The 12,329-nt window shown below is 42.9% G+C and overlaps 1 protein-coding gene across 1 annotated transcript in view; it reads left to right on the top strand.

The window, feature by feature from the left end:
• The window catches only part of ATG2B (autophagy related 2B), a 100,914-nt gene that overhangs the window by 74,663 nt on the left and 13,922 nt on the right, over positions 1–12,329 (top strand). Inside the window, exons 35-36 of the mRNA XM_049769916.1 lie at positions 6,277–6,355; positions 8,140–8,347. Coding sequence (XP_049625873.1) covers positions 6,277–6,355; positions 8,140–8,347 — 287 coding nt within the window. The remainder of the gene's footprint in view (positions 1–6,276; positions 6,356–8,139; positions 8,348–12,329) is intronic.

Genomic DNA, 12,329 nt, shown 5'->3' with positions numbered 1-12,329 from the left:
TTTGATGTTCAGGGGCTCTGTGTTGAGGGGTGATCCCTGGTCATGCTCGAGGAACCATATATGGTGCTTGAGATTCAAACTGTAGAAATACATATTAATTATAGATTCCTGGATGGTTGTGGATGGTGATGGATGGAGGGTGAGGCCTTTCTCCTCCAGTTCCAGCTCGGGCGCCTGCAACCCCTTCCTGCTGACCAGGTCTGCAGGTTCAGTGTAGTGGTACGGAAATGATTCACAGCAGTCATTTCAGGAGACACGAAGCTTTATTATTAGTACACCCTAGCCACCTAGGCTTACCTTTTAAGCAGCCTCTTTCCAGCTGCCCTGCATCTCAAACCTCTTTCTGTCCTCTCCTTATCCTGCCTACTTCCCCTGAAGTTCCTTACTGACTCCTCTCTATCTTCTTTCTTTGTTACCTTCCAAAGACCCCTCCCAGAAATGGGCTGGTCTTACCATCAGGTAAGATCACACAGGAAGATGGGGGATGGGATGACACAAACCAGGATGGACCATGTGCAATGCAAGTGCCTTAACTCCTTTGGCCATTCATCCTAAATTATATTTATTTTTTTCTTCAGGTCATCAGATTTGAGATGGTTTAATCATTATGACTCAGTTTTTTTGAAAGTACAAATTTATACCAGGAATATTTTTCAAATTTTATTTTTGGCACTAGAAGAGCTTCATGCATAACACATTCCAACACCACAACTTCCCCCAGAGTGTCTGCTTCCCCCCACCATGTCCCATTATAATATACCCTTCCCTCACCTTCCTCTTTCATCTGATTTTCCCTTCCCTGCTGCTGTGGTAAGCTTCCCACTAAGGGCTAGTTCTCAGTTCTGTTGCCTGTGGACACTTGTTAGTCCTTACTGTGTTTCATGTGTTTTTGCATATGAGAGAGGATCATTCTGTGTCCCTCTAGTGACTGACTTCACTCTGCCTGATACTCTCTTGATCCACATGTGTAGCAGCAAGTGCCATGACTTCATCTTTCCTTACGGCCTAGTAATATTCTGTTGTCTAGATGTACCACAGTTTCTTTATCCAGGCATCTATTCTTGAACACTTGGGTTGTTTCCAGATTTAGGCTACTGTGACTAGTGCTGCAATGAACATAGAAGCACAAATGTGTTTTCTGAAGAACTTTTGGGTCCTTGGTGTAGATGCCAAGAAATGAAATTGTGAATGAATGAATATGGAGACTTAACTCCTAGTTTTTTTCCCATATTATTTCCATATATTATTTATTTCCATATTATTTTTCCAAAAGGTTGGGCTACTCGTCTTTTCTGCCAGCAGTGAATGAAGGTCCCTTTTCCCCACAATCATACCAGCACTGGCAGTTTTTGTCTTTGTGATGTGTTCATTCTCACTGTTATGAAATGATACTTCACTGTTGTTTTAATTTGCATTTTCTGGTGATGAATCATGCCAAACATTTTGCCATGTACCTGTTAGCCATACAGATTACTTTTTTTTTTTTGGTTTTTGGTTTTTGGGTCACACCCAGCAGTGCTCAGGGGTTACTCTAACTCTACGTTCAGAAATCACTCCTGGCAGGCTTAGGGGACCATATGCCGGGATTTGAACCACCGTCTTCTGCATGCAAGGCCAACGTCCTTCCTCCATTGTTGTGTCAAATAAGTAACGATGGGGCTGGATGGCGATGCATGGAGGCCTTTGTGCTTAGGCCCCAGCCACGTGGCTTTATCCCCCATCTAGCCGGCGAGTTCCAGGCCCAGGTGAAAGGCGGAAATTAGACTCATTCAGAAACAGGCATCAGGAAGCATTAACTTTATTCATGCCCTATTCACCACATGTGTGTGGCCTACTCATAACCTTTCAAGCATTCAGCCATTCTAGGCTAGCCCTGCGTCTTAACTCACTTTAGCCATCTTCAGGGCCAAAGAAAACGGCCAAAAGGGGCCGAATTCCCTTGGTCCCAGCCTTATCTACCTTTTCCAAGACCCCTCCCAGGAATGGGAGGTCTTGCAGGTAAGGTCACACCTATTATCCGGTTCCCAAGACCCCTCCCAGAAATGGGTGGGTCTCAGGTACACCACACTCCATGTTATCTCTATGGCCCATGCAGATCACTTTTGAGAAAAATCTGTTTATTCCTTCCTCACATTAAAAAAATTTTTTTTCTTATAAAGCTCTGCCCATGCTTTATATATCTTGAATAGTAGTCTTATCAGGTGAATGGTGAGTAGATTTTTCCCTTCACATCCCTGGGGTGTGTTTTTATTCTGGTCAAGTGCTGTTAACATTGATGTGAAGTGATCCCCACAACCTCTTCAGAATAGCCGAAACAATTGTAGTGAAAAAGAAGACCGGAGCTTTAGTCTCTCTAACTTCAGACTATCCTATAAAGTGGTAATCATCAAAGCAGTGTAGTGGGACTGGAGTAAGGACAGAGTCATGAACTAGAACTGAGTTCAGAGATAGGTCCCCAGGCTACTACGTCCAGTTAATCTCTGATAAAGGAGCAAGAAACAGGAAGTGGAGGAAGAAAAGATTCTTCAACAAAATGTGTCAGGAAAACTGGTCTCTTATGTGGAAAAAAAATTCTGTCACTGTACAAGTCAAATCAAAATGGATTAAAGACTTCAATATCAGATCTTTATTCATAAATTATATTGAGAAGAACATAGTAGATGTTATCATGGCACTAAAGCTGGAGGCATCATCAGTGAGTCAGTGTTATTGGCTAAGCAAACGGAAATCAAGAGTAGTAAGTGGGACACCCTCTGCACTGCACATGAAGCAGTGGCCTGCTGCAGACGCCAGCGCCTCTAAGCAGGTTCTTCGTGGAGTCCGGGAAACCTTCACGGGGAGAGAGTGGGAACACGAAATGGCGAAAAGACGGAACAATATTGTAGAAATGAATTACCACACACAATGCATGTGGACTTGCGTCTAGAAAGACGAAGACAAATTTATTTTTTGAGCTGGGTAACTTTTAAGGGGTAAGCTCTGGAATGTGGGGTATAATTTTGGAGATCAAAGAAAGTGGGAGATGGTCAGGGAAACAGAATGAAAGGCCATGGCTAAAATCTGCATATTAAAGAACCGATACTGAAGGTGAAAAGCAGTTTCTGTTGTGGGTTAGCTTTGTTTTGGGTAAACAGGAGAAACTAGGTAATTTTCAGGGAAGTGGGAAGAGAGAGAAATGTTTTAGAGTTTTGGGAAAAACTGAAAATTGCTTTACTCATGAGCTAAGTTTTGGAAAAAACATCTTGGCGCCAAGGTAGCAGAGATCACAAAGAACTGGTCAGTGGGAGACTTTTGGCGTGATTTGATAGTGTGCTTCTTTGTTAGAAAGAAATATTAAGGCCTGATTTCTAATAATGGTCAAAATTAAAGAGAGAGATAGTTACAGCCACGTTTAGAATTATAGCCAAACAATCCACGCGAAGGGTCAACTGATTTGACTGCTCTAAGCGGGCCTTTTTGGCAAATAATTCTTTTTCAGGAGTGCAACACTTCTGATGTGTGCCCTTCCTGAGTAGGGTGTAACAGTGGCCAGAATAAAAATATACAAAATATACACAACAAGGCTATGCAGTCATTAGGAAAAATAAAGTCATGAAATGTGCTTATATGTGGAATGAGTCAAAGGGAAGAGACAGACATAGAATGATCAGATAAATGTTGGAGGGTGTATAATATCAGACTAATGTTGGAGGGTGTGTGTATGTGTGTGTGTGTGTGTGTGTGTGTCTGTAAAAGAACGAAATAAGAATAATATGCAAAGACAGTAGAAATGAGGACCAGGAGGTAGGAAACTTGCCACAAAGAGGGGGTGGAGGAGGGCAATGAGGGCAGAGAAGGGAGCACTAGGACAATGAGAGTTGGGAATGATCACTCTGGACAAGAACTGGCTACTGAAAGGAGGGAAAGTGGTATGCAGGATACCCCTTCAGTAACAATATTGCAAATAATGATGCTTAAAAGGAAAAGGAAGGAGAAAAAAGGGAGAGAGAACAAAAGAGTCAGGGGGAAACTGGGGACATTAATGGTGGGAAATGTCCTGGTGAAAGAGATTGTATGACTCAAACTCAGCCATTAACAACTATGTAATTCTTTCATGATGATTCAGTTTTAAAAAATCACAGGCTAGGGGAGTGGGATTTTCATCTGGAATTTTCTTTGTTTTTGTTTTTATTTTTTGTAAGGCAAAATCATTATAACATTAGAATAGCACCACCCAGTGGCCCTAGGATAAATGGAATATACTGATAGATCCTCTGTAACACACATTGATAAATCAGTGGGAGGGGGGCAGAACGATAGCATAGTGGGTAGGGCGTTTGCCTTGCATGCTGCTGACCCAGGTTTGATCCTTGGCATCCCATATGGCCCCGAGCCTGCAGGAGTGATATCTGAGCAAAGAGCCAGGAGTAACTCCTGAGTGCTGGCAGTGTGGAACAAAAACCAAAAAGTAAATAAAAAAAATAGGTAAATCAATAGGTAATAAATGTATACCATGTAAATTCTATATAAGACTAAACATATATGTGTAAAACAGAAATTCTGTGAGCAGTTCTTGAGTCCACTACCCTATGCAAAATCAGAGCCACCTCCATATTACTGGCTTACCCCTGGCTGGTTATATGCTGTGGAAAAGATGCCTTTTCCAACTGCAAACATGTTTGTTATCATGGTGCTTAAATAAAGATAATAATTAGAACTGGAGCAGTGGTGCAAGCCGTAAGGCATCTGCCTTGCTCGTGCTAGCCTAGGACTAACTGCAGTTCGATCCCCTGGGGCCCTATATGGTCCCCCAAGCCAGGAGCGGTTTCTGAGCACATAGCCAGAAGTAACCCCTGAACATCACCGGGTGTGACCCAAAAACAAAAAACAAACAAACAAAAAAGATGACTTCTAACTTAAATTCTTTGGAATCATCAAACTTTTTTGTGTGCTGTGAAACATATGGACAAAACATTCATGTTCACATTAAACTTTGTGGCATTGTTAATATTTTTATATTTAGACTTACTTTAAGTGGAAGGGAAGAATAAGAACAGGCTTAGACACTTTATTATATTTATTTATTTGATTTTGGGGCTACATCTAGTGATGCTCAGGGGTTACTCAGGCTTTGCACTCAGGAATCACTCCTGGTGGGCGATTTATTTTTTGGTTTTTGGGCCATACCCAGTGATGCTCCAGGGTTACTCCTGCCTATGCACTCAGAAATCGCTCCTGACTTGGGGGACCATATGGGATGCCGAGGAATCAAACCATGGTCTGTCCTAAGTCAGCCACATGCAAGGCAAGTGCCCTACCATTGTGCCACCACTCTGGCCCCCAGGCAATTTATTTGTATTTATTTTGGAAGGCCACACCCAATGGTTTTCAAGGGTTGGTTATTTCTGGCTCTGCGCTCAAAAATCACTTCTGGCTGGCTAGAGGGACCCTAAAAGGATGCTTAGGATCGAATCCAAGCTGGCTGCTTACAAGGCAAACACTCCACTGTATTACCACTCTGGCTCTAGGCAATTTTGTTTTTAACTTTTATTTCAAGTACTATATGTAATGAAGAAAATGTTTTAAGGCAGTGTAACAATGGTAAGAGCAATTAGTGGTAACAAGAACATTGATAACAAGATCTTTTTATTTATTTATTTATTTTTTGGTTTTTCGGGCTACACCCGTTTGATGCTCAGGGGTTACTCCTGGCTAAGTACTCAGAAATTGCCCCTGGCTTGGGGGGACCAGATGGGACACCAGGGGATCGAACTGCGGTTTCGATCTTTCCTTGGCTAACGCTTGCAAGGCAGGCACCTTATCTCTAGCACCACCTCTCCGGCCCCTGATAACAAGATCTTAAGTCACTTGACTCTTAAGTCACAAGTAAATATGTGTCAGTTATTACTGTTAGTAATATTACCCTACTGATTTTAGAGAATGAAAATGGTGTGTTTAAAAAATAGCAATGACCTGGGGCTGGAGTGAGAGTAGTGTGGGTAGGGCTCTCACATTTGTAAATTTTCTTATGAATTGTGAAAATTAATGAGGAAGTGTGTCTGAGTTGTATGTGAGAAAAAAGAAAGAGGAAAGAAAAGAAATGGAGGGGTGAAGAAGGGAGGAGGGGAAGTATGGGAGGAAGGAACATTACTGGAGTTGGTCTGAGGCTTTAGTAAATTGTACTATGTGATGATGACTAAAATAAGAGACTTTCAGATACTTTGATCATAATCTTATAAATCACTGTACCTTTATATTTTTTTCCATTCTTGTTTTAATCCTCTCTCTTAATTTCAGGATGCTCTGTTCTTCCTGAAGGATTTCTTTACAAGTCTTTCTACTGAAGTGGAAATTCTGATGGCTCCAGATCCCGAAGGTAGACAATATCTGTGGTTTCAGAAATTTAGTAACCAGGGATTGGGCCAATTTTAATTGTTAAAAGGCCTTTATTAAGAATCTTTATTCTGGGGCTGGAGAGATAGCATGGAGGTGAGGCGTTTGCCTTTCATGCAAGAGGTCATTGGTTTGAATCCCAGCGTGCCATATGGTTCCCCGTGCCTGCCAGGAGCAATTTCTGAGCACGGAGCCAGGAGTAACTCCTGAGCACTGCCGGGTGTGACCCAAAAATCACAAAAAAAGAAAAAAAAAAAGAATCTTTATTCTTTTATATAAAAATACTTTGTGTTGGGGCCAGAGCAATAGCACAGCAATAGGGCATTTGCCTTGCATAAGGTGCATTCGGGATGGACGCTGGTTCGATTCCTGGTATCCCGTATTCACCAGCCTGCCATGAGCGATTTCTGGGTAGAGCCAGGAGCACTGCAGGGTGTGACTCAAAAACCAAAACAATTTTTTTGTTTACCGTATTTTCCGGCATATAAGACAACTTTTGAAACAAAAAAAAAGTCAACCGAAAATCGGGGTTCGTCTTATACGCCCAGTATATCCCGAAAAATGTTTAAATATGCCACTAAACAAAAATTGTCTGAATATTGCCACAAAATGAATTTTCCAACTCGATCCTGCACCAATCACTGCCAGGCTGCTCAGACCACCTCTCTAACTCAGCCAATCCAAGCAGGCTTTTTATGCATGCAAATTAGACAATGTTCTGGACCCGAATCTACACTGTAAAAAGCCTGCTCAGGGGCCCGGAGAGATAGCACAGGGGCGTTTGCCTTGCAAGCAGCCAATCCAGGACCAAAGGTGGTTGGTTTGAATCCCGGTGTCCCATATGGTCCCCCGTGCCTGCTAGGAGCTATTTCTGAGCAGACAGACAGGAGTAACCCCTGAGCACTGCGGGGTGTGACCCAAAAACTAAAAAAAAAAAAGCCTGCTCAGATTGGCCAGAGTCAGAGAGGAAGTCTATTACAGTATATCCTTTGGACCTTTGCTTGTTGTGATTGGCTCACTGTGGAAGATACAGTTGCAGCACAGAAACATTCTGTCTTATACAGCAAATATAGGCCTAAACCTTTGTTTTAACTGTAAAATTAGGGGGTCGTCTTACACACCGGAAAATACGGTAACTATGCAAGTTTAGTTTATGTAAACATGCCTTGAAAGATGAGTCCATTTTCTCTATAGATGTAATTGTGCATCTTAGTTGAAATATTATAGCGTATTTTCTGGCATATAAGACGACTTTTGAAACGAAAAAAAGTCAACCGAAAACCAGCGGTCGTCTTATATGCCGAGTATATCCTGAAAAACGTTTCATGCTGCTAAATGAAAATCGTCTGGATATTGCCACGAAACGAATTTTCCAACTCGATATTGCACCAATCACTGCAAGGCTGCTCAGACCACCTCTCTTAACTCAGCCAATCCAAGCAGGCTTTTTATGCATGCAAATTAGACACTGTTCTGTACCCAAATCTACACTGTAAAAAGCCTGCTCAGATTGGCCAGAATCAGAGAGGAAGTCTATTACAGTATAACCTTTGAACCTTTGCTTGTTGTGATTGACTCACTGTGGTACATACAGTTAAAGCACAGGGACGTTCTGTGTAGCCAAAGCTGCTGTATCAGGACACATGCATAAAAATTAGGGGTCATTTCATACGCCGGAAAATACGGTAGAATGAGTGAAATCGAGATTTAACATCTACTCTCAAGAAACTCATCTAACTTTTCTAATGTGCATCTTCCATATTTCAGTGAAAAAGTCTCCTGGAGCTGATGTCACCTGCAGTTTGCCAAGGCACTTAAGCACTTCCAAAGAGCCAAGTTTGGTTCTTCCCGTTCCTAGGCCAAAGCAACCTTCTGTACAGGACAGTGCCAAATTGGTGGGCCTGGTGAACGGGGAAGAAGAAAAGGACTTCTCAGCTGAGGAGGCATCCTTCAGCGACCAGCCTGTCTTCTTCAGGTGAATACTCTGGGCTTGATAACAGAGGAAGTCATCTTCATGTGCTGAGATTGCTTTGTGATTTGTTTGTATGTCAGCAGTTATGAGCCTTGCAGCAGCATTTCTCTGCACTGTGCAGCAGTCAGCGGGTGTCTGAATTCCTGGGTCTGTCGCTGGGCCTGCACCTTTAGAGTTCTCATGCAGCACACAGTGGTCTGGCTCAGGAGTCCCTGTAGTTAGCCTGGGCCCAGCATTTCCTTTTCCTCTCAGCTCTTTCCTTTTTCACGCCTCCCCCTCAGCGGCTTCATCTCCAATCACAGTATTCCCCCCTCCCCCCACTCACCACAACTTTGCTATTCCTGCTTTTCCCCTCGTGGAACTTTTCTTCTTTGTCACCTCAATTCGATTCTCTCCTCACTCTTTCCCAACTTTCAAGCTTTTCCCTACTCTCATCACTCTCAGGCCTTTTCCAACTATCAGGCCTTTCCTGACTCTTGGCTTCCCCTGGCTGCAGTATCTGCTATGGCCACTGCCACTGCTCACCTCACATGGTTATACCTCGTGGCTGTCCCTCATTTCAAGTCCATTCTTCCCTTTTCTTTCTCACCTAGCTCTTGGTGCTAGGGATGAAGCATGTCTTATTGGAAGAAGAACCGATAAAGATCCTTTCTCCTTAAGTCACTGAAAGAAAATCTCGGTTTTCTGTGCCTATCCTGCAAGCCCCTTGTTTGCATACAGTTGTGAGGTTAGCCCTTGGGTGCACCAAAATAGGCAAGAGAGCTCTTTTTGAAGTGTTTTATGTTTTTAATATATTATCCTGATGGAGAAAGAAAAGAAAAACTATGAAAATGTAAAGATTCTGGGACATATAATCTCTGATAATTCTAAATCTTTCATTAAAAAAAATTGAACATCTTGGGCCCGGAGAGATAGCACAGCGGTGTTTGCCTTGCAAGCAGCCGATCCAGGACCTAAGGTGGTTGGTTCGAATCCCAGTGTCCCATATGGTCCCCCGTGCCTGCCAGGAGCTATTTCTGAGCAGACAGCCAGGAGTAACCCCTGAGCAACGCTGGGTGTGGCCCAAAAACAAAAACAAAAACAAAAACAAAAACAAAAAAATTGAACATCTTTTATTTTTCCATAGTGAGCTTTTTATTATTATATTATTTTTTTTTTGACCACTTCACTTTCTACCCCACCCTCAGTGGTGCTCAGGGGTTACTCCTGGCTTTGCACTCAGGAAATGGGATGCCAGGGATTCAACCCAGGTTGGCTGTGTCAAGGTAAGTGCCCTCTCTGCTATGTTCTCTCTCTAGCTCAACACAGTGAGCTTTTTATTTTATTTTATTTTATTTTTTTGGTTTTTGGGCCACACCCGTTTGACACTCAGGGGTTACTCCTGGCTATGCACTCAGAAATCGCTCCTGGCTTGGGGGACCATATGGGACGCCGGGGGCAGGATTGAACCGCAGTCCGTCCTACGCTAACGCTTGTAAGGCAGGCACCTTACCTCATACGCCACCTTCCCGGCCCCGAGCTTTTTATTTTTAATTGTTTCTTTACTAATAAAAATATATCTTAAGCATTAAGTTGATTTTTATAAATACTTGTGATCTGAAAGCAGAAAGGCCAATCTGATACATTTTTATTCAGCTAAAAATGCTTTATATATAAATGTCTATATGTTTATTATAAACATTTATATTTAATATATTTATATATAAATATATATAGACATTTATACATAAATGTATATATAATTGTTAACATTTCCCCCCTTCAAAGATTTCCATGTTCTGTTTCTGGGGCTACGCCCAGCAGAGTTCAGGGCTTACTCCTGGCTCTGCTCAGGGATCAAACCCTTGTTGGCCATGTGCACATGCCTACTTGTACTATTGCTCCAGCCTCTAGGTTTCCATTTCTAGTTTAAGTATTTCAGAGGATTCAGGATCGGGGTAGTAATTGATGATATAATTGACATTATTCACTCACTTTACAGCAGTGCTTCTCAATTATTTTCTGTCACGTCCCCCCTAGGGAAAAAAAATTTTTTTTTCGTGCGCCCCCTTGCACGACTGTAAATAGTATTTTTATTTTATTTTTTTTGTTTTTTGGGGCCACACCCATTTGATGCTCAGGGGTTACTCCTGGCTAGGCACTCAGAAATTGCCCCTGGCTTTGGGGGACTATATGGGACTCCGGGGGATAGAACTGTGGTCCTTCCTTGGCTAGCGCTTACAAGGCAGACACCTTACCTCTAGCACCACCTCACCAGCCCCATAGTATTTTTTATTAAAATAAACTTTAACCTGCAAAACAAAAATATATAAAATAATTTGAGTTGATTTTTTAATCAGAGGTGATGTCAGGATTAATGGCTACAATGAGCACGTTTTGCAATACATAACTTTTCGAAGTGGGGTTTGAAGCAGGACACAGCAACTCTCAGCTCCAGAGACATACAGAGACATAAACACGGGGCTTAGCTCGTTTTGACAGTGTTTGCCGAGGTCAGACGCGCCCCTCTTTATGGAGCCTCGTGCCCCCCCCCTCCCCCCGAGGGGCACCCACTATTTGAGAACCACTGCTTTACAGCGTGAGGAAGTTAATGTCCAGAATGGTGTGCTGCTGTTAAGCAAGGACTGGAATGTTCTTGTCTTTTTAATTCCGATTCAGTTTACTTCCCAGGCTATTTATCCATTTATCCTCTTCCCTCTCAACCATCTTTGATGCTTATTGAGCAACTTAACTGTGTGCATATGAGCAAAATTCCCATTTAATTGAGTTTAAAAATCATTTAGATGGCTTGTCCTATAGGTGGAGAGGGAAAGCGTGTAAAAATGAAGATGCACGTACCCTCATTTACCCAGAAACCCAAAGTGGGTGTTTGGCTAATGACTCAGGAATCATTTTTCTCCCATGGGCAAGCAGACTTGGAGAATGGCTTTGGGTATACCATGGAAATTTAGTCTGCAGGGGATAAAAAGTTTCTCAAATCCATGGGCCCGGAGAGATAGCACAGCGGCGTTTGCCTTGCAAGCAGCCGATCCAGGACCAAAGGTGGTTGGTTTGAATCCCGGTGTCCCATATGGTCCCCCGTGCCTGCCAGGAGCTATTTCTGAGCAGACAGCCAGGAGTAACCCCTGAGCACCTCCGAGTGTTGGCCCAAAAACCAAAAAAAAAAAAAAAAAAAAAAAAAGTTTCTCAAATCCTAATTTTTACTCCCAACTTTCACTGTTGTTTTTTGTTTATGCGGAGGACATATCCAGCAATGCTCAGGGGCTACTGTGCACATATGTAAGCCCTGACATTTGCTACGGGGATCATAAGAGATCTAGGGGATTCAAACCAGGGTTGACCACAATCAAGGCAAGTGCCCTATTCACTGTGCCATTTCTGTCATTGTACTCCAAACTTCGGAAGCAAGTTCCTTTGCTTTCTGTAGCCACCCGAATATCATAATTTTGCTCCCACAGAATTGCCAGTATCAGGGGCCGGAGCGAAAGCACAGCGGTAAGGCATTTGCCTTGCACTCAGCCAACACAGAATGGACCCTTTTTCAAATCCTGCCATCCCATATGGTCCCCAGAGCCTGCCAGGAGTGACTTCTGAGTGCAGAACTAGGAGTAACCCCTGAGTGCCACCAGTGTGACCCAAAAACAAACAAACAAAAAAATTCCCCGTATCAATGTCAATAGCCTGTTTATAAGTGTTCATTTGAGGGCTCGGAGAGATGGCACAGCGGCGTTTGCCTTGCAAGCAGCCGATCCAGGACCAAAGGTGGTTGGTTCGAATCCCGGTGTCCCATATGGTCCCCCGTGCCTGCCAGGAGCTATTTCTGAGCAGACAGCCAGGAGTAATCCCTGAGCATTGCCGGGTGTGGCCAAAAAAAAAAAAAAAAAAAGTGTTCATTTGAAAAATGCAGTCTCAAATTCCCCCGTGAATGGTATTCAGAATTAAGGTCCTAGGGCACAGTTGGACTGTGTGAGCTGAAATTCCCCAA

This window comes from Suncus etruscus, chromosome 3 (assembly GCF_024139225.1).
Source record: "Suncus etruscus isolate mSunEtr1 chromosome 3, mSunEtr1.pri.cur, whole genome shotgun sequence".
In the NCBI taxonomy this organism is placed as follows: Eukaryota; Metazoa; Chordata; class Mammalia; order Eulipotyphla; family Soricidae; genus Suncus; species Suncus etruscus.
The sequence above is the reverse complement of the archived record's forward strand: the minus strand, read 5'-3'. Positions and strand labels throughout refer to the sequence as shown.